The sequence below is a fragment of the Tachyglossus aculeatus genome, chromosome 22 (genome assembly GCF_015852505.1).
Source record: "Tachyglossus aculeatus isolate mTacAcu1 chromosome 22, mTacAcu1.pri, whole genome shotgun sequence".
In the NCBI taxonomy this organism is placed as follows: Eukaryota; Metazoa; Chordata; class Mammalia; order Monotremata; family Tachyglossidae; genus Tachyglossus; species Tachyglossus aculeatus.
The window spans coordinates 6,702,548-6,726,290 of record NC_052087.1 but is presented as its reverse complement, the minus strand read 5'-3'; the positions used below and the strand labels follow the sequence as shown (position 1 = coordinate 6,726,290).

The 23,743-nt window shown below is 39.0% G+C and overlaps 1 protein-coding gene across 1 annotated transcript in view; it reads right to left on the bottom strand.

Moving 5' to 3' along the window:
• ELP4 (elongator acetyltransferase complex subunit 4) overlaps window positions 1-23,743 on the bottom strand; it is a 262,363-nt gene that overhangs the window by 129,708 nt on the left and 108,912 nt on the right. Inside the window, exons 6-7 of the mRNA XM_038764775.1 lie at window positions 16,665-16,749; window positions 8,825-9,013 (exon numbers count right to left, since the gene is read on the bottom strand). Coding sequence (XP_038620703.1) covers window positions 8,825-9,013; window positions 16,665-16,749 — 274 coding nt within the window. The remainder of the gene's footprint in view (window positions 1-8,824; window positions 9,014-16,664; window positions 16,750-23,743) is intronic.

Sequence of the window (23,743 nt, the reverse complement as noted above, 5' to 3'; positions counted from 1 at the left end):
ATAGGAGTTCACATTCCATAATCCCATATTAGTGGTGGCTTCTAAAGCAGTCTACTGCTTGTACTAAAGAGTTTAGCTGCTAAAATACTCAGCCTGCACACAAAAGTCTACGGTTATGAAAGGGTTTGTGTCTGAATTTCTCTACACTGAAACATACTGTAACATATTCACCTCAATGGATTCACAGGACCGGTACATTAATATTGGAGGAGATGAATTTTTAAACGTATCAAATGCTGAAAAATCACATAATAAGTAGAAGCTCATTAGAATTTCAGGAGGTGTATTTTAACAAGAGTTATTCTTACTGACTTTTCATTAGCTTAGTAATTTCCCTGGGAACAAGTTGACTAATACCGTGGTAGCTGTTCTCTTCAATGAGACAGGTTACGCTTAAAGAATTGGATGCCTTTCATAAGTGTTCAGAAGACAACTACAAAACAAATTGGTGAAAATTATAATGATCATATAAGACTGTATTCGCGCTTTAAACCTTGCAGCAAAATCTTTTGAAATTTGGAGTCAATATTAACATACATTTTAAAGTTGAGATGAAAGTTTGCTTAATAAATGTAGCACGATAGCTAATGTACAAAATTGCTTAAATGTTACAATGTTACTAAGAAAAAATGATTTCTTACCTTACTAAATGCTACTGTACATATGGCTGCAGTTCTAAACCACTGAAATTTCACAGTATAATGATTATATTAAAATGAACAATGCATTCCAAAAATTAAATAATTTTAAGAGCCATTAAGTTAATCACTTTGCCTAACGACCTAAATGATCAAGAGTTGAAAAAAACCCAAATTCTCATCCCCAAATACCATTTAGGCACACTTAAGGAGTGTATTTTTTTAATAGCTGTGGAGAGAATTGTGGAAAAGTAACTCCCATGCGTTATTTTAATCTTGATTAGGAAGTAACTCAACTTTTATTACCTGATAATTTCAGTAAAAAGTGCTTTCGGTCAAAGAAAAAAAAATCAATCAAGAAAAATTTGTCAAAAATTTTGCGAATAAAATTTACAACATGATTGAATCTTGTGATTTTTCTGATCTCCTTTTGCTAGTAAAATAATATTTTTCACGGTCAAAGAATTTGTGGGCTTTATTATTTCCCAAAGGGACAGAAGTTATTAGAATTCCTATTTCTTTAGTACACAATATTATTGGAAACCCACCACAAGAAATTATATAAGAATATATAATTATATAATTATAAGAATGTTTATATATTATAAAATTATATCTTTTATAATTTTAAGTTGGATACAGAATTCATCAACTAATTTTAGAATTTAATGTTCCTGGAAGCGTCAAAATACCGTTCTTTAAGGGTGTGCACAATTTGGAAGTGCGAAAGCACCCTCACGGCTTCTTTCCTCAAAGTTCCCATCTAGGAAAATATGCGTTAAAAACACAGAGGCAATACACAGAAATACGATTTGACGTCAGAGGTTAGAAAGAGAACTGGGGTGATGCCGGAGATCAGAGAGAGAATCAGAACGTTGGTGTGGCTAAAATATTATACTTCATAGCACATCAACATAGGGATAAATTACAGTTTGTAAAAGTTTTCCTGGTCTCAGAATGTAATGAAACATTTTCACCCGGCTGAGAACTACATCAGGATTAGGAGAAATACATTTCTTGATCGTTTTTTTTTTTTAAATGCCTTGCCATAACTTTCAGAAATGTACAAAAAAACCCAAGGATGGAGTTGTGAGAATGCGAGCAGCTGCTGTTATTCTAACTAAAGGTCTGTCTACTGCTTGAGTCTGAGAGACCACATGTGCGGCTGTCCTCTTATCTTGCCATCCTCACCAATTAACTATTAACATGGAGGCTTGTACACATGCTCTTGAGGACTCTTTAACAGGCTTCTTGGCGAGTGGAACAACTACACAGCAGGACTCTGGGAACTGAGGAACGCGGGATACAGGGCGTCCTTAGCGGCTCTGCTCCTCCTAATGACAGTTCACTCTGGAGTTTAGTGTTTTAACATAGGCCATAAGAAGTTTAGTCATTTCCACAAAGGTTTGGTTTTACTACCAAACCTGCCCGACAAACACGGGCAAACAGGAACTCTTAAAAGAGGAGAACATCCCCGAATTTTTCAGGACGCTGCTCTCCTTTCACACTAAACTTTCTTTTCATATTATACCCACTTAAGAGTGTTCGCAATGCACTAAATGTCTTATTTCAATTTTTATCTATCGCTGAAGGCATTTAAAATTAAGAATCTGCATACATTTATTTAGGAATACACACTCGCTAATTTCCCTGCACTATTATGTAAATGATCCCTAGCAAAGAAAGGTTCCATAAATGGCAGTTCACACAAGACATCTGAGATTCAGATTTAACACATATTCTTCTTAGGACAGTTTGGGAAAGTCTTATCTTAGTATTAGTTAGCATCAGTTTTGAGCCTACTTCTTTATTTTCTCTATTTTAACTTTTCCCTCTTTTCACAATTTCCTTAACTATGTGTTACTTGCCAGCAATGAAATTAAACATGGGAAGTATGCCAAAAATACAATAGAGGGTAACTAATCATTACTATACAAGCCTGGCAGAATGTTAACTAAAGTAAGAATGTTGATTGGCTCCTTTACTATCTTCTAGAATATGAATGTTCGATGTGCCCTTTAATGCAGTGTTGTTTTAAGACTTTGTGTTTAACAGCGGTTTCAAAAGCACACTACCTACTGATTCTGAATTATGTAACAATCTATTTTGGATTTTACTTAAACTTTACCTAACCTCCCAACTCCAGGGCTGTGGCCTAAATACTTTCAGATGCCATGCCTCTTATTTTTTTTTGTTCCTTAACAACATTAAGTGGGTGATTCCCTCAAACCAATTTTGTCCTTAATCAGTCATTCTTACATGGCCTATCATTACATACTAACTAGTCAAAGTTCTTTTTAAAAAAATTAGAACTGTGAGGACTTTCCCCTTTGATGAAACCAGCACAAGCAAAAGTTGGTGAGCAAACCACAGAAATGTTGGAGAATTCTTTGTTTCAGGAATTGCTTTATTTTGGGGAAGTTATATATTTTTACATGGTCTTTCAAATGCTTTGATGGAAGGACCACATAAGATTAGCTACAATTATAAGTTTCACATGCAAAAAGAGGGATAGGGCCTTTATGGAAGATCATTTTCATCTAGATAGGCTAGCATTAGAGGGTAGAAAACTGCTGGTTCTCACTGAAGCAAAGAAAGAACATATGTAGGGCATACGTTCTTCAGGGGCTTTGATAAGGCTGACGTCATGGTGAGCACATCACAATTCTCTGCCACAGACCCCTTTTTCTTACCTGACACAAAATTCTTTCCTACCTTCTGTAAGGACGCTTTTATTCCACACAATCATTAACTACTGATTTGAACTCCAGTTCTCTCAGGCTCACAGAGTCATAAATGGGGCCATCTAATCAACTTGTATGAGCAAGTTCTTAAATTCTGCCCAGGATTTGACTCTGCTCTCTAATAACTCAGAGCTCCCTCTGAGGATGATATGGACATGGTGTCAGACCACCAGGCCAATTAGCAGTTATGCCTTCGGTACTTGTGTAAAAGGTGAACTACTGGGAAATGTCGGAGAGGGCTTTGTCAAAATTTGCCGAGGGACGTCCCGTGGAAAACTCCCGAGCAAGCGCCGAATCTCCACTTTGGACCACTGAAAAGGCCTTAAAGATTCCAAAGTTCAGTATCAGATTCCCTCATGGAGCGCAATGTCCTAAACAGGTACTCAAGAAACACTGTTGATGATCAGGGCTCCATAAATACACTTGTCTATTTGTCAGTGATGCGTGAAAATCAAGTTGACTAGCATGTAATCCTATGTGTTACTAGCATATACAATGGGGAAGCCGGGGAGGTACGGAGATCAGACATCAAACAAACTTAAAACAAACACACAGTTAAACCAAAGGTAGCTTCACAGGGGCAGAGTCACAGACTATCTGACTAGCATTTAACTATTCAAGGAAAACGGTTTAATTCACTATCACCATTGTGTGACATGTGAAGCAGGCATTTTTTTAAATTAATTTTTCTAGTTTTGGATCGAATCTGCAAGCCAATAGCATTAGGTTGGTGGGGATTAATTTGTAGCAATCCAGATGAATATTTGGGCTACACATTCCACCTCTATGCATTCCCAGTGTCTGGGCTGTCATGGGTTCCCAGAAATGAGCAACTCTTCTCCTCCCAAACTTTTCCTCCTGCCCCTAGGTCTGAGGCAGACTCTATTGATTTATTTATCTATTTATTTTACTTGTACATTTCTATCCTATTTATTTTATTTTGTTGGTATGTTTGGTTCTGTTCTCTGTCTCCCCCTTTTAGACTGTGAGCCGACTGTTGGGTAGGGACTGTCTCTATGTGTTGCCAATTTGTACTTCCCAAGCGCTTAGTACAGTGCTCTGCACATAGTAAGCGCTCAATAAATACGATTGATTGATTGATTGATCTCAAAACAGGTAAGCTCCCCTTTGTTTCCATAAACTCTACCTTAACTTTTTTCTTCTTTGCAATGTTGGTTTGAGACTAAAACGGACACTAGTAGAAACCCTAATATTAGTTAATGTGTCAGATTGCTGTCACAAGAAATAGACCATTTAGAGAGACAGAATTCATGAAATATTTTCTAGTTGCCATTAGGTTAGCCCCATTTAGACCATGCCAGTCTTTAAATATAATTTGAATTGATTTTGTAACGTATTCTTCATCCTACACTTTCAAGAAAAATGATTCTGTCTTCTTATGCATGGAATATGCTTCCCTATTGCTCACAAGTTTTTACAAGCACTACAAATGAGGGATTTAATTCCTTTAAAAAGATCATTTTCTCCCAAAGACAGCTTACAAATAGTATTAGCCATTTTAGCCAGGGGCATTTTTTTAAACTGGGTAATTAATGGCTGTCGTGGGTGCAGTCAAAGTAAGTGCCATTGTCTCCTTATCACTGATTTTATTGCCTTATTGTCTTTAATCCCTTGATTTATTATCTGTTGGAATTATAGAGCACATTTCCCCCCAAAAGCTTTAGGTGCCCCGCATAGAACTTCTAAGTTGAACCATTACATTTTAGATCATTAAACCTCTAAATGTCAAATCAGTGAGAAATAGTTGTGAAGCAAGAGGAGAAAAATTAAGAGGAACAGGAAGACATAAACAAGGAGAGGAAAGAAGCAGTATTGCTTAGTGGATAGAGTACAGGTCTGAGAGTCAGGAGGAGCTGGGTTCTAATCCTGGCTCCACCACATGTCTGTTGTGTGACCTTGGGCAAGTCACTTAACTTCTCTGGGCCTCAGTTACCTCACCTGGAAAATGGGGATAAAGACTGTGAGCCCCATGTGGGACAGGGGCTGTGACCAACCTGATTAACCTCTATCGGCCCCAATGCTTAGAACAGTGCTTGGTGCAGAGCAAGTGCTTATAAAGTACCATAATAATTACTATTATTAATTATGATTATAGTAGTCAAGATTACAATGGCATTTTCAATTTCAACTTCATCCATATTGGGTTAAATCTTAACTTTTGGTTGCCATGGGGCTTAGCGATGACCTGAAGGAACTGTTAGTGTCTGATGCTGTGACGTCTCTACTCAAAGGTGAATCAGAGACACGCAACCTTACATCTTCAGGACTCAGCCTTCTATATTTTCCTTTCCTTTCCATTCAGAGTACATAGAAATGCTAGGGACTTGTGGTACCGTTATTAATAACTGTGGCATTTGTTAAGTGCTTATTTTGTACTCTCCCAAGTGCTTAGTACAGTGCTCTGCACACGCTGAGTGCTAAATGAATGGTTGATTGCTTACCCTGTGCCAAATGCTACACTGAACACTGGAATAGGCACAAGATAACAATAATAATAATAATAATAATAATAATAATGGCATTTGTTAAGCGCTTACTATGTGCAAAGCACTGTTCTAAGCGCTGGGGGGATACAAGGTGATCAGGTTGTCCCACGTGGGGCTCACAGTCTTAATCCCCATTTTACAGATGAGGTAACTGAGGCACAGAGAAGTTAAGTGACTTGCCCAGAGTCACACAGCTGACAAGTGGTGGAGCCGGCACTTGAACCCATGACATCTGACTCCAAAGCCCGGGCTCTTTCCACTGAGCCACGCTGCTTCTCTACTGTAGTAGTCAGTAGTCTACTGACAACCATTCTTTGGGGAAAGGGTCTAGGAAACATGCCATACATGCCTTTTAGACTGTGAGCCCACTGTTGGGTAGGGACTGTCTCTATATGTTGCCAACTTGTACTTCCCAAGCGCTTAGTACAGTGCTCTGCACACAGTAAGCGCTCAATAAATACGATTGATGTGATACGATTCTTTTGTCTGCACACTGTAGAAGAGCTAATCCTTCGGTGACACTTGCCCACATGGATGCAAACACACTGTCCGTAGCATCATCTTCAAATACAAAAGGCAGCTCAGTATGTATATAAATCACAAGCTTATCCAGGGTTTGCTAAATATTTTGAGTTCCTTAGGGAATGGGGTTACCCCTAATATAACTCCATGAAGTATTAGCACCCTGCCGATTTTGTTTTTATATTGTGAATTGGTCTGTGTGATGTTTGAATGTTTAATCATTCCTGATGTGTCTTCTCCAGTTTCTTTTCCTAACATACTCTTAGACTGTGAGACACTGCAGAGACAAGGGGACCGTGTCTAGTTCCCACTTATTATTCTCTCCCAGAATTTAGTACAGTCAATCTTATGGTGTCATCTCCGAGCCATAGCTATGCCACGGACGCATCCCTCCCGGAACATCCCACTCTCCATCTGCAATCGTTCTGGTTGTGTATCCAGAGAGTTTTCTCGGTAAAAATATGGAGACGGTTTACCATTGCCTCCTTCTGCGCAGTAAATTTCGGTCTCCACCTTCGACTCTCTCCCGTGCTGCTGCTGCCCAGCATAGGTGAGTTTTGACTTGTAGCAGATTGCTTACACTCGGCTGGCCACTGCCCAAGCTAGGAGTGGAAATGCCTCTGTTTGACTCTCCCTCCTGTAATCGAGACTGGTAGCGTACTGAAAACTCTCCAGGTGCAACCCTGGGAGGTATTAGTAAGTATCCTGTACATAATATAAACTCCTTGTGGGCAGGGAATGTGTCTATGATATACTGTAGTCCCCCAAGTGCTTAGAGCACAATAAGTATTAAATATGACTGATTGATAGTAAGCACTTCGTAAATACTAATACCGCTTCTACTACACAATCAACCACATAGATAATATCCCAGGGTATCATGGCTGTCTCTTAATGCCTTATTCAGACTACAACATACCAACCAAACATTGTCTTGTATATCAAATTCAGTTACATGGTGTTCGGGCGGGATTTATAAGAAAAAACATATGCATCCACATGGGGTGCTTCTCCACACAGATGGGTACACCATTCAATCAGTCAATCAAGCAATCAATCGTATTTATTGAGCGCTTACTGTGTGCAGAGCACCGGACTAAGCGCTTGGGAAGTACAAGTTGGCAACATATAGAGACAGTCCCTACCCAACAGTGGCCTCACACCACTCGAGACAAGTTATGCTTTTTCACTAGAAAATACGCAAAACTAGGAAAATGTAATTGCCAATCCAGAGTTTTATCAGCTGTTCAAAACCAACTGAAATATTTAAATGATCCTAAAAGGTTAATTTTATAATAAGAAAGAACCACATGTCAAGTCCTACAGTTTTTAATTATTTGGCCCATTCCTTCTCTTCTGAATGGAGCTACGAAGCCGAGAAAAAAACGGTGGCCTGGAAATAGAAACAGTAGACGGCCCGTGGGAGCTGGGAAGCACACAAAATTAGAGTATAAGCACAAAATTCTAGATTGATAGTGAGGTGACGAGACAGTCACAAACAGTGACAGGCCTTAAAAAGGAGTTGTAGCAGTTATACCTCGAAAAGAACAGTTGTGCTAACAGACGTAATCATTGTCGAAATACTGTTCATTAAGCACTTACTCTTTCAGCAACATTATTAGTATCAGGAAATAAAACAATCATCAGTGCCATTTCCAAATATGAACAAAAACATAATAGTTAGATAGATACGCTATTATTTTGCTAAACAAAAATCGAAGATTTGAAAATGGCACCTAGTTGGCACTATACATGAATGGTCGGGCCACTTCGTGAGTTAAGAAACGAATGTAATGAATGAAACTAAAATCTGTATAACACCCCTAGACCACTTGAAAGTTATTTCACTGCTCAGTAGTGTAAGTTCACGTTTTTGCAGATTACTTTTTGGAGCTTTTCAAAACTATATTTTGAAGTGTGAATTTACATTTTGTTTAGCCCAGATAAGAGTGGAACTGTGGATGAATCATTTATGATTCTGAAGGAGGACGACAGTAGGCCACAAAGGAATACACTGTTATAGAATAAAAACGATGCTGTGGTATGAGCCAACATTGTATTAGGAAGATAAATAAGGACAGCAGTAGCTGCACATTCATTAGGAAAGGAAAATAATATTTCAAAGAGAACTAAATGCATTTTCCAATCCCATTCCACCACATGTCTGCTGTGTGACCTTGGGCAAGTCATTTAACTTCTCTGTGCCTCAGTTACCTCAACAGGGACTAAGACTGCGAGCACCATGTGGGACAGGGTCTGTGATCAACCTGATTACCTTGTATCTACGGATTGTATTTATCCTACAATCTGATTTTCAAATCAACACCAAAAAAAAAAGACAATTTGGTACACTAAGCATCAATTGGATGCTTTTTGGCTCAAAATAGACTTACGAACATTTTAACATTCTTACCTGGATAAGGTGTGCCGGCACTGTGATGATGCAAGTGGACAGAGACATTCTAAGAAGACCGCGAAGGGCATAGAGAAACTTTGTCAGGCTGTGAGTGTGTTCGGGAGAGTCACTACAGCAGATGTCATCTCCCCATAACGGGGAGCCCAGGCTCTGAATTCCTAGTCTCAAAATGTTTTTTTTCTTCTTCTAGAGGAAAAAAAAAGAAATAAGTATGAAGACTGGTGAAACATGGAATACAACTTTTTCATTTTTCACTAATTTGTGAGCCAGGAAATGAGACCTGCAAATAAAACCAATGGTATTCAATAAGTGCTTTTTGTGTAGTCAATACACCAAGTACAATAATCAATAACACACTGATTTCTTACAATGCAAATACGAACATCCATAAATGATCTGAACAGAGTCCTGGCAGGTTTAGACACTGCTGGCTTTTTATGAAAAACAGCAACCATATTTTCTTGTTAATAGAATGGCTCAATTTTGACCTCTTCATAAATAAAAGACAGTTTTGTGAAACTACACCAGTTTTGACCGATTAAGAGACTATAATAGTATGCCACCTCACATGTTGAAATGGGAAAAATCACAGCTAGCCCATCAACCTGCTCTCTACATAGGAAACACTCAATAAATATGATTGATCATCCATTCCCCCTTCTGTACCAAATTCCAGTAGCTTTTGGCTAATCAGGGTTGCATCTCACCCTTACTGAATTCTACACTACTTTCATGATAAACATTATTTTCTTTAAAAAATATGCCCCCACTTATTTCATAATGCATAATTCTATGTGTTCTTCGTCAAACAATATTTTCACAATCACGAGAAACAAGGCTGATGGAAAGACAATGGGCCTGGGACTCAGAAGTCTGGGGTTCTCATCTCAGTTCTGCCACTTGTCTGCCGTATGACTTCAGACAAGTGACTTAACTTCTCCGTGCCTCAGTTACCTCATCTGTAAAATGGGGATTAAGACTCATGGGCTGTATGTGGGACAGGGACTGTGTCCAACCCGATTATATCTACCCTAGCGCTTTGTAGAGTGCATAAAGTAAGCAAGCACTTAAATACCAATTAAAAAAAAATTCTGGAATACTTGGCCATGTTTAAAGAAGTTTATCAGCTCAAGTGAATATACTCAGTAACATTCTTTTATACAGAGGCAATGTCAACAGTGTTTAGGAAAGGGAAGAAGCTTTTAGGTGTTTAGGAAAGGGAAGCAGCATGGCTTAGTGGATAAAGCATGGGCCTAAGAGTCAGGAAGCTGTGGGTTCTAATTCCGGCTCTGCCCCTTGTCTGCCCTGTGACCTTGGGCAAGTCATTTAGTGCTTGGCACACAGTGAGCACTTAAATACTATTATTATTATTATTTCACTTCTCTGTGCCACAGTTACCTCATCTGGAGAATGGAGATTAAGACTGGGAGCCCTATGCGGCACAGAGAGTGCGTCCAACCCAATTACCTTGAATCTACCCCAGTGCTTAGTACGGTGCCTAACATACAGTAAGCACTTAAGAAATACCATGATTATTACTACTTAGAAAAGTGTTTATTGGTGCCAGTAAGTTTTGCCAGGCAAACATTTTTGTAAATAATATTTTATAACTTCACAAATATGCTTGGCAAATGTAATTTGCCATCAGAAAGTAGTTAGGAGCCTGGCAAGGAGGAATACTCGCTGGGAGAAAAGGTTGGGGAACGGATGGATTTATAATCAACACCCGGCATGTTGAAATCTCTGGAAAACATTTGTTTTGTTATGGCAGACAAAAAAAATGTCTATACTGTCACAACTAAAACATTTGTTGGTGAAATCAATGTGTGGACTGTTTACCCCTGTAGCTTAGGACACTTTAAAGTTATTATTCTAGATTTTCAGAGCTCAAGAAGTTATCTATTCCAGCCTCCTGATGGAGTGGCCACAGAGATAGGAAGAAAACCAGGAGAGGACAGGATTAGTGTCAATGAAGCCAAGGTTTGATCATGTTTCCAGCAGGTGCATAGTGTCATCATCATCATCATTATCAATCAATCTATATGTGGTATTTATTGAGCATTTATGTGCAGAGCACTGTACTAAGTGCCTGGGAAAGCACATAACCATCATCATCAGCAATGGTATTGATTTAGGGCTTGTGGTAGGCAGCTAAGAGATCAAGGAGGATTAGGATGGAGTAGAGTCTGATGAATTTGGCAAGGAGATCACTGGTGACTTTTGAAGGACAGGGCAAGAGGAAATAAGTGCAAAATGCAGGAGAGAATTAGGCTAGATAAGAAGATCTTCTGATGAAAAGGTCTGTGTATCTTTTGACCGGTCAAGGGATTTAATAAGCAACTATTGTGTGCAGAATACTGTGGGAAAATACTGAACAAATAAGAAGACCTAGTGCCGATTCCTAAAGAGTTTAATCAATCAATCGTATTTATTGAGCGCTTACTATGTGCAGAGCACTGTACTAAGCGCTTGGGAAGTACAAATTGGCAACACATACAGACAGTCCCTACCCAACAGTGGGCTCACAGTCTAAAAGGGGGAGACGGAGAACAAAACCAAACATACCAACAAAATAAAATAAATAGGATAGAAATGTACAAGTAAAATACAATGTAAATGTTTACAATGTAAATAGTAAGACAGGATAAACATAAAGGGCAGGTCAACAAATAAATGACAAAATAGAGAACAGAGTAAAGTACTTTCATGATTTCTTCTAGCCCTACTGGTCTATGGCCACGTATTGAACTTAATATGGTTTTAATAGTAACGATGGCATTTATTAAGTGCTTACTACATGTAAAGCACTGTTTTAAGCGCTGGGCGTGAAAGTGGCATGAAAGAGCTCTGGAAAAGGACAAAGGGGCAGTATCAAACTTGGAAAGACCAATGGCCCACCCAGCCCTGCTTCTGCACTTATGTCTACGACGTTTGGGCATTAGATATTCACCCTGCTCTCAACACCACAACACTTACGAACACATGTTTATATTAATATCCGTCTCCCTCTTTAGACTCTAAACTCGCTGCGGGCAGGGAACGTGTCTGTTAACACGTCTGTCCTTCTAGACTGTGAGCCCACTGTTGGGTAGGGACTGTCTCTATATGTTGCCAACTTGTACTTCCCAAGCGCTCAGCACAGTGCTCTGCACGCAGTAAGCGCCCAACAAATACGATTGATTGATTAACTCTGTTGTACTGCACTCTCCCAAGCACTTAGTATAGTGCCCGGCACATAATAAGTGATCAATAAATACCACTGATTGACTGAGGTCATCCTGGACACTTGAAAGAACAATGTAAGCACCTTGAGGGCAGCAGTCGTACGTACCAACTATCTGTATCATACTCTCCCAAGCAGTTACAGTTTTCTGCACAAACTAAGCGTTCAATAAATACCATTGATTGATTGACAGGTTGACATTCTCAACATCCACCAACAGGCTTAGGGCTGTACCAATTAGCATCTTCAACTAACAACTAACACCTAACTATCCCCCTCTAGAAAGTGAGCTCGATGTGGGCAGGAATATGTCAGTTGTTATACTGTATTCTCCCAAGCGCTCAGTATAGTGCTTTGCACACAGTGAGCGTTCAGTAACTACGGCTGAATGAATGAATGAGTCTTCAAAATCTCATCATAAATGTTTCTGTTAAACTTTGCCAAATGCCCTATCCTTGGTTTTAGACTTTTAGACTGTGAGCCCACTGTTGGGTAGGGACTGTCTCTATATGTTGCCAACTTGTACTTCCCAAGCGCTTAGTACAGTGCTCCGCACACAGTAAGCGCTCAATAAATACGATTGATGATGATGATGGTTTTACTGGATGAAAACCAAAAGACACTTGGTAGCTTCTCTTTCTATCCTGAAAGCTACCAGAAATACACCAGGCAAGTCAAATCCCAAGCAGTTTTAGAGCATTTTCCCTTGAGATTCACCTCACCCCAGAGGCTCCATGATACCTTACTATTTTCAGGGAAATAAACATTCTTTCCCACCTTTTCTAGCAGATCTCCAGTGGTCTACACAGAGTAAGTGCTTAAATTATCATCATCATCATATTTGGCACATACTTCTACGTGCCAGACACTGTACTAAGAACTGGGGTAGATACAAAATAGATCAGACACAGTCTCTGTCTCACATGGGGCTCACAGTCTCTGAGGGAAAGAGAATAGGTATTTTATCCCCATTTTATAGATGAGGTAGCTGAGTCACAGAAAAGTTAAGTGACCTGCCCTACTGATGGAGCTAGGATTCGAACCCAGATCCATTAAGTCCCAGGCCCATGTTTTTTCCAATAGGCCATGCTACTTCAATAAATACGAGCCCGTTGTTGGGTAGGGACCGTCTCTCTATGTTGCCAATTTGTACTTCCCAAGCGTTTAGTACAGTGCTTTGCACACAGTAAGCGCTCAATAAATACGATTGAATGAATGAAATGCTGACTGATTGATTATACTTAAGCCTCCTGGTCACCCAAAAGAAACCACGCCAATAGCCGAAAAATATGCTGAATTCAAGTTCTCATTCTTGTGCTTTATTTTGGAAAATTATGTTTTAGTGGGGGGTATCGCTTCCATGCAATTATTCATATGCTATGCTACCCTGTGCTATGATTGTGAAAATAAGTTCCCCACTCATGCCATATTCAATGTGGAATGAAATAATTGCCCAGGGACAGATTTACAAAACAAATCTTTTCTGGAAAGTGGGGTTGAAAGGTCTTAGATACATTCTTTGCAGCGCATTTCCATATTAGAGGTCTTCTATTCAAAGAGCAGAATAAACAAATGAATTTTTCAACATACTGTCAATCAATCAATAGCACTTATTGAGTGACTACTGCATACAGAGCACAGTGCTAAGTTCCGGGGACAGTACAATGAATTAGCAGACATAATCACTGACCTCGCTTTCTCTCCGAGAAATTCATCTGCTATTTCCTAGAAAATATTTCCTTACTTTGCAACTAGCAAAACATAACCGGAAAAACAAACCGAGATAGAAGAAAACAGACTCTTTACTTTCTACACGTGGAAGTGATTTCAACTTTAGGAAATTACAGTTTGAAGCTTTAAAGGGTCTAGAGTTACCTAGGAAGACGCAGAGTGGCCTGCCGGATAAAGCATAGCCCTGGTAGACAGAAGGACTTGGGTTCTAATCCCAGCTCTGCCACTTGCCTGCTGAGTGACCTTGGGCAAGTTACTTCACTTCTCTCTGCCTCAGTTACCTCATCTGGAAAATGGGGATTAAGACTGTGAGCCCCATGTGGGACAGGGGCTGTATCCAACCTGCTTAGCTTCTACCAACCGCAGCGCCTAGTACAGCATCTGGAACATAGAAACTGCTTAACAAATACCGCTAAAAAAAGGGAAAAATGAAAAATGCAAATGTGATCAATCAATTTTGGATAATAATAATAATAACGATGGCATTTATTAAGCGCTTACTATGTGCAAAACACTGTTCTAAGCACTGGGGAGGTTACAAGGTGATCAGGTTGTCCCACGTGGGGCTCACAGTCTTAATCCCCCTTTTACAGATGAGGGAACTGAGGCCCAGAGAATCAATCAATCAGTCAATCGTATTTATTGAGCGCTTACTGTGTGCAGAGCACTGTACTAAGCGCTTGGGAAGTCCAAGTTGGCAAGTGAAGTGACTTGCCCAAAGTCACACAGCTGACAATTGGCGGAGCTGGGATTTGAACCCATGACCTCTGACTCCCCAGCCTGGGCTCTTTCCACTGAGCCACGCTGCTTCTCTTCAAATGGATCTAAATTAAAATACAAATACTCAAATTACTTGAAATATATGCACATTGTGTAAGCACAGAGCGAATGCAACATTACCCACTTCCAAACATGAATGGTAACAGAGAAAATAAAAACTATTTTTGGAAAACTGATCTCAGAATTATAGTTAGCATTGGCATTTTCTTTAAAATATTCCTTATCTAAAATTCTGACCAAAAAAAAAAAAAAAAATCAGTGCTTTGGATCATGCTTTTGCAAACCTCGTGAATATTCCTTATCTAAAATTCTGACCAAAAAAAAAAAAAAATCAGTGCTTTGGATCATGCTTTTGCAAACCTCGTGTTAAATGGGTAATCCATCCGTTTTTATTTTTCCTATAAAATATACCATAATGCTTTTTAAAATGTATTATTTTTATTATTTTCATACACAACCCAGCCTCTAAAAAGAACAAAACAATGGTTTCAGTCTATTCCAGCAGTAGGCTATTTGTTGAAGATTCTCAAGGTGTGTATGTCACTGTGCTGCCGCCTTTGTATTCGGTGAAATTTCCTGCTTTCAGAAGACCTGTCATGTTGGAAGAGCAGAAGCTCCCCACACTGTACTGTGGGAACTGTTATGACATGCCTGTTACCATGGTTACCACGGCACATGAGGAGAGGTGCCTGTCAGGGACCAATTTACCCCTCCAGACAAGCACTGTCACCAAAGGGAAGACATGCTGCCCATAAATCTCAGCTAAGACTGAAAACAGAGCAACAATAAGCAAAATTAAAGTACTCTATAGCCCAAGATCCACAGGAAAATGTCAGACACAAGTAAGGAGCGGAGATATCCACTACTCAGCCATCATTATGGCATACTAAAATATTTTAGTGCTTATGCACTCACTCATACCCATCTTCAGCACTTATGTCTACATAATTTTTCAATTATACATTCAATTGTTTGTGGCCCTGTAAATACTTTTTATGACTGTCTCCCCCCACATTAGAGTGTAAGCTTCTTATGGCAGGGAATAATATCACATTCGTTTTAACTTCCCAAGTGCTTAGAACAGTAAATGTTACTACTATTATTACATCTTCTGCCATGAAAATGTGGCGATGAAGTTCAGCAAAGAATTCCTTTTTAACCTTCACAATGCCCAAGTAAGAAAGTAGGATTGTAGGCCTTACTATACTGGTAAGTCTTTTAGACTGTGAGCCCACTGTTGGGTAGGGACTGTCTCTATATGTTGCCAATTTGTACTTCCCAAGCGCTTAGTACAGTGCTCTGCACATAGTAAGCGCTCAATAAATACGATTGATGATGGTAATCTGATATTAAAACTATGAGAAAGGCAATAAGAATAATGGAAACTACTTAGCTGCTCTAGCAACTGACTAATGAATAGAACAAAACAGAACAATCTTGAACCTTTGGAATTTGATATGCACCCCACCCCAGCCCCAAAACACTTATGTACATATCTTTACATTATATATTGTAAATTATTTGTTCATATTAATGTCTGTCTCCCTCTATAGATTGTAAGCTCATTATGGGCAGGGACTGTGTCTTCTAATTCCAATTCTTCCAAGCTCTTGGTACAGTGCTCTGCACACACGGTAAGCGCTCAATAAATACCACTGGTTGACCGACCAAAAAGCATCTTTCTCATTTTGCCTCCAATGAGATCTTTTAGTCATCACAGAATTCAGAGTTACAACGTAAATGCTACCTGAAAAACGTACTTGGCTAAAGGAAGTCTAACTCCTTAAGTTGATCCTTGGTAGAATTAATGAACATGGTCATAGAGTCAGCTGCCAATGTAAAATGAGTAGATTTAAAAATAATTGTGGCTAATCCTGAATTTCCACATCCTACCTGTAGCCACTAAGGAGCGAGTTATGGCTCCAAATACATATTAATATGTGAACCGTGGTCTGTCTTGGCTCTGCTTGTTTACTTCTTCAGTGTTTGGAAACAGCTTGCTCACAGCTGATTATTCCAAGGCCTTCTTGGGAGCACCCCGGAGAGGGTTTTCAAAACAACATCAGTTCCATGATCATACAGGACATCGAAGGTGCTCAGTACCTGGGGACAGGATCCATCAAATCCTTCCTCATAGATGACTTTCTGGATATACTGAAGTAGCCTGTTGTAGCCATCGATCATAAAACTGTTGGTCAGAAATAAATATAGCTTAAGTGTCATATTTAGATTTGTTACAAGGTAAACACAAAAAGTGAAAGTATACATAGGCATTTCCATGTTAAATGATTTTAAGAATATGGAAAAAATACAGACGATCTTACGCATTCGTTTGTTATATGCTCAGAGAACGAGTTATGACTGCTTTATGTTCACTACTTTGATGCTCTTGACATCCTGAGAAAGGTAAAAATCTGGAGAGACTGAGATGGCTTAATTATGTCAGGTTCCCTTACCACCTAGAAAATTAATGATTTAATGAAGCAACTTAGATATGAAACCACTACAGCATTTCATGAGTAATCATGGATAATTAATAACATAGTTAACAAACTGCTATGCCAAGTACACCCGATCGATGTCCTGATCACCTCTTCTAGCAGTTGTAATACTCATAACTACCTGCTGTAATAATAGTAATTAACTAACTTGCATCTTTTCCCTTAAATGAAGAAATGCAAGTACAGCTTCTGCAGAGCTTTACATATGTTTTATCAAACCAAAAGACTAGGAAAAACAAGTATAGTTGTTTCATTTTCACAGTCATTTGTTGGCGCTCTGCATACTCTCATCATCATTTACTTCCAATGCTTCAATTTGAGAAATAAATTTGAACATTCAAAGCAGAATATGGGTTTCACATTTGTCCCAGAGAGGTGATAAACCTCTTCACGAAAATTCAGGAAGTGTTGCATAAAATCTCATATTAGACAGAAAAATGCACATTTGGTGACTCTCACGACCCATCTATGAGCTGCAGTTAACTTTATCGATACCAAGTCTCACATAATGAGGTTTGTTTGCTAATGGTGTTTGTTAAGGGCTTACTATATGCCAGGCACTGTACTAAGCACTATGACAGATACAAGCAAATCAGGTTGGACACAGTCCCTGTTCCACAAAGGGCTCGCAGTCTTAATCCCCATTTTACAAATGAGGTAACTGAGGCACGGAGAAGTGAAGTGGCTTGCCCACAGTCACACAGCTGACAAGTGGAGGTTCTGAAGGACAGTCACTGCAATGGCTCCCTGAAAATGAGCTCACTGTAACAATTGTGAATGACCTTAGGGATACAAAAATATTTGCTTTATGGTGAGCTGACAGCACTGAGAGAGAAGCACAGAGAAGCAGATGAAGAAGCAGTGTGGTCTAGTGGATACCACTAGTGCCCTGGGAGTCAGAAGAACCTGGGTTCTAATCCAGGCTCCACCACTTGCCTGCTTTGTGTCCTTGGCAAGTCACTAAACTTCTCTGGGCCCCAGTTCCCTCATTTGTAAAATGGGGATTCAGAATGTGAGCCCAGTGTGGAACATGGGCTGGGTTCAACCTGATCTTGCATCCACCCCAGAGCTTAGCACAGTGCCTGGCTCATAGTAAGAGCTCGACAAATATCCTAAAAGAAACAGCAGAAATGCTTCAAAGATACATTCATCACAACTTCAAGCACTGTAATATGAATGCCAAAAGCCAAGGAAGTCAGCAACAGGGTGAACTAGTGGAAGACTATCGGAGGTGGAGCATTGCACATACATCCTTCTATACTACCAGGTCCATCAGTTAATATTTAATTGTGCTCCCATAGCTAATATTTAATTGAACACTGGGCAAAAATCAGACATGGTTCCTGTTTTTAGGAGTTTTCCTTCTAGGGCTCCGAATGGGGAAAAACAAAAGAATACTAAACATGAAATAAGGTGATTATTACACCACAAGGACAAGGACACGAACAGTGACAAGTGCCCTAGGCATTACCCAAAAGACAGACCCTAGTCGAGATAAGACTGTAAGGGACCACGGCTAGGCATTGGTCTTTTCACTCTTTCACTATTATAGGAGAGATCTTCATTAGCTCTGAGATCATTAAATATGAAGGGGAATGCTTTAATGCTACAAACGTGATTTCTAAATTGTTTCCGTAGACACAGATGTTTTATCCCTGCTTCTGATTTTCCTTATTATATATGTTAGAGTTTTCTACTACTGTGACTAAATATCTAATTAAGAAAATGCTTGCATTTTAATATTCCAACCGCCAGAAACTTTATCAGCTTCTGAAAAAACGTTTTTTCTAAAACAAGGCATTCAGCATTTTAATTTTATAGCCTGTAATGAATAAATCTGGGGAAAAGTATTCTAAATCCCCTTGTTATTCTGGAACTTTGAAACCAAAGTACTTGGGAGAGGGCAATACAGTAGTATTGTAGGTAGGTAGACACAGTCCCTGCCATGAGGAGTTTACAGTCTAGATGAGGAGACGTTAAAATAAATTCTGGATATGTGCATACACGCTATGGAGACTGAGGGATGGGTGATATCAAGTACTTAAAGGGTCTCAGAAGGGAGAGGGAGTAGGGGAAATGAGAGGTTAGAAGGGGAAGGCCTCTTGGAGATGTGATTTTGGAATGACTTTGAAGGTGGGGAGAGTAGGTATATGAAAGGGGAGGATGAAGGTGAAGGGGTTGGTGGCCAGTGCTTGACACACAGTAAGCGCTTAACAAATACCATCATCATCATCAGATAGACAGAATCAAGGTACAGTGAGTAGGATGTCATTAGAAGAGCAATACAGTGAATAGGTTGGCATTAGAAGAGTAAAGCCCGCAGGCTGGGTTGTCATAGGAAATCAGCGAGGCAAGATAGGAGGGGAGAGCTGATTGAGACCTTTAAAGCCGATGGTAATTCATTCATTTATTCATCCATTCAATTTATTGAGAGCTTACTGTGTGCAGAGCACTGTACTAAGTGCTTGGGAGAGGACAACAATAAACAGACACATTCCTTGTCCACAATGAGCTTAGAGTCTAGAGGATGAATTTCTGTTTCGTATTTAGAAACAGACTGAGCCCCTTCCTTCCTCTCCCCTTCATCCTCCTCTCCATCCCCCTCATCTTACCTCCTTCCCTTCCCAACAGCACCTGTATATATGTATATATGTTTGTACATATTTATTACTCTATTTATTTATTTATTTTACTTGTACATATCTATTCTACTTATTTTATTTTGTTAGTATGTTTGGTTTTGTTCTCTGTCTCCCCCTTTTAGACTGTGAGCCCACTGTTGGGTAGGGACTGTCTCTATATGTTGCCAGCTTATACTTCCCAAGCGCTTAGTACAGTGCTCTGCACACAGTAAGCGCTCAATAAATACAATTGATTGATTGATTGATTGATTTAGGAAGAAGGGCAACCACTGGAGGTTTTTTGAAAAGAGGGGTGATAGGGCCTGAACTTATTTTGTAAAAATGATCCATGCAGCAGAGTGAGGACAGTAGTGGATATAGAAACATTTTCCCTATTTTGTTTTGAAAACCAAATTAGTTGATGCTATTCGAGCATTCGACACATCTAAACAACACATTTCCTTGTTAGCAAAGTGTGTCATATTTTAAAGCAGCAAATAAAATAGTTTGCATTTGCAAATATTTGTCATTTTTAAAGTTAGAATTTTTAGCAAATGCTCTTTAGATTTGGTAATGGGTTTAAACAATTTACTCTTTTTTGTTTAGCAAGCTGGTAACATGTAAAACAGGAGTTGGCTAGGTTTCCCAGTTACAGATGAGTCTCTGACTTCCTTATTGATAGTTTCTAAGCATTTAACAAAGGTTACCTTATCAAGAGTATGACAAATAGGCTTATTATCTGTAAGTAGACCCCATTAGGAAAGACAGTTTAAACTGCTTTAACTACATTTATCTGGAAATCTAGACTCCCCGTAAATTTAGATTCAGCAACATTTTCTCAAGATACATACAGTATGTTCTAAAGGCAACAAATAGTAGGAGCAGAGGCAGAATTGCCGGTTAAGTACACTGGCCCACCAACCATAATATCTAACCCATTTTCCAGACAACAAACACATCAACAGTAGGCTTCCTCAACAACGGAAGTGAAAACCTGTATGATGTTGGAACTTTAAATTTAGATGACAGTTCGGCAAACAGTCATCTTTCATTTTTCTGAAACTTCTCCCTCCACCCCCCATACAGAGTGGGATATTATGCCCTCAAATTGCAGCAATATTCTCCTATGAATCAACACACACATATGGCTGTTCTGAGCATACTGGAGGCCCCTGAGAAGCTATACACTGGTAGCTAAACCATAGCACGCTGGTGAGAATTGGCAGAAAAATCAGCTAGGGTTGAATGCTTTTATGGCTCTGAGGGCTTTTGCTGTTTGCCAAATCTTCTCCATCCAAGAGTATCTATCTTAGCTATCAAGAGTAAACACTGGGTTGCAAAAATAAGCAATTTGGTCGTTTGTACGCATCAACTAAATCGAGATACAACTCAGAAACATTGTTATCAGATAACCAGGAGCTATTTGGAGTGAGGCTTTTAATGTACCAAGCTTTTGCAGTTCCTTAGACAGACGAAACTAACAAACACGCCTAATTGTGATGGACGCCACGGCCTACGAGACTGAGTTAAAGGGCCTGCAACGAAATCATTGATTTTCACCATGAAAATAATATTTCTACCCTTACAGAAACAACCCTCAAATGGATTAGTTGTGGATTATCTGTACATAATTTTAAACTCTTCGTAGCTGTGAGGCTATCTTCCCTCCCTTCTCTCATTCATTCATATTTATTGAGCGCTTACTGTGTGCAGGGCACTGTACTAAGCACTTATTCACAATGGCCACAGTCTACTACTGTGGCACTCTTACAGCCCATTGCCTCGGGACTGCCTCCCACGCCACTCAGACAACTCCCTGATCGTCTTCCCAATCAATATTCTATTCTATTCTATTTTATTTTGTTAGTATGTTTGGTTTTGTTCTCTGTCTCCCCCTTTTAGACTGTGAGCCCACTATTGGGTAGGGACTGTCTCTATATGTTGCCAACTTGTACTTCCCAAGCGCTTAGTACAGTGCTCTGCACACAGTAAGCGCTCAATAAATACGATTGATGATGATCAGTTGTATTTAGTGAGTGCTTACTGTGTGAAGAAGACCGTAATGAGCACTTGGGAGAGTAAAATATAACAGCATTGGTAGCCACGCTGCCTGCCCACAATGAGCTTATGGTCTAGAGGGGGACACAGACATTACTATAAATAAATAAATTACAGATAAGTGCTGTGGGGTTGAGGGAGGGGTGAAAAAGAGGATAAATCCAAGTTGCAAGGTCCAGTCAGAAGGGAGTGGGTGAAGAGGAAATAGGGGCTTAGGAGGAGATGTACTTTTAACTAAGCTATGAAGGTGCGGAGAGTGATTGTCTTTCTGATACGAAGAGGGAGGACTTTCCAGGCCAGCAATGATCACAGGCCGAAATAATTAGATTTGTTTTTGAGATGACCACTTCTTCCCCCATATTATTCTTAAACTCAAGTTTGAATTGGGTGTATCAGTGACAATGCAATGATCTCATCCCCTAAGCAAACGTTCACAGACTAAATAACTTTGACACTAGTCATTGCCCATTTTGGGTCAGCTTTTCTTCGCTAATAGGTCCAATAATTGCCTTCAAAAAAATCAACAGCGATGCAATATATTCTTGCATCGGAACAGTAGATAAGTTATATAATTAACTTACTACATTTTAGGTATGGATCAAAACTGAAAGCACAGATTGATCTTTTCTGAAAAGAATGAATGAGTGAAGCTCACTGTTGTGAAATGAGCATAAACTTTTCATAAATTAAAACCAATTTCACATGGTACAGTAGCCATTTTCAAAATTAATTTAATTACACGTTTAAAGTTTAATTACATTTAATTAAGCATTTACATTTAATATGAAATGAAATATCAATTAAGCTCCCTAGGATGAAATACTGCCCTGTTAATTAAAATCTATAAATCTTTCTTTGTGTTCAGAGCAAACTATTAGTTCTCAAAAACATGTACTACTGTAAATGCTGATTTTTAGATGTAGGAGTCATAGCTTGCAAGAACAGAATGGTATGTCTACAATGGCATGTAAAATACGAAACAGGATTTGATCTGTTTGAATTGTCTGAAAAATCACTTTAGCCTAAGAATAATTTTTGATTGTCTGTGTAAAGTTATACGTTTTCAACAACTCACTCTTTTGCCCTAGAGATATTCTGATGCTTTAAAACAATAATAGCATTTATTAAGCCCTTGCTATGTGCCAAGCACTCTTGGCAGCTTAAATTATTTTGAAGAATACCACCTTTATGAGACCTATTAAAATTAATTTTCTATACAGATATAGGGCCTAATGCTCAACATTTAACACCACCATTCTTAAAATTCTCTTTAGAAGGGTCATTTGGGGTTGATCATTTTGCCTCTTGGTTACCTCCCATTTGATCAACGTTTCAGATCCTTTTTAAATTAGATAGTTGAAATGCAGTAATTGTTCTTTAACAACAGGATTAGAATGGCAGATTCAATATTCCAATTGAGGGATTATTAACTGAATTTATACTTCTCCATGATCTCCTGGATACATTATTTTTAAAAGCCATTTATTTGAAGTATGATATATCCATTTATTTATATGAAGCAATAATTTACTTTAGTCATAACCAGTCGGAATACTGCTGTGGGTTTATTCCTTTTTAGAGCCAGTCAATAAACCAATTCATTAGAGACTTCATCCAGCACATTCTTAATTTACAAACCTACACACTCAAAATCTTGAGCAAAACATCCTTACAGTTTATGACTTAATACCTTATTTTCTTTGATGATGACAGTATTTACCTAATTATCCCCTATTTTTCAAAACATACAAATACTGTCCCACTTTGTTCACTGGTTGGTTAGTTTAATCTGACTGGACATAATGATTTTTGGCTTGGTACTTCCATTCTAACTACAGTGTTTGTAAAATACTGTTTCTACGGAGGTTGATTCAAGATTTTAATCTTGCATTTGGAAATGAAGCTTTTGGGGGCTTTTATACACTTACCAACAAAAGCACCAACACTACCACCATAATAATGGCTACTATCATCATCGTGAGTCTACGCTTACCAGTAAGTA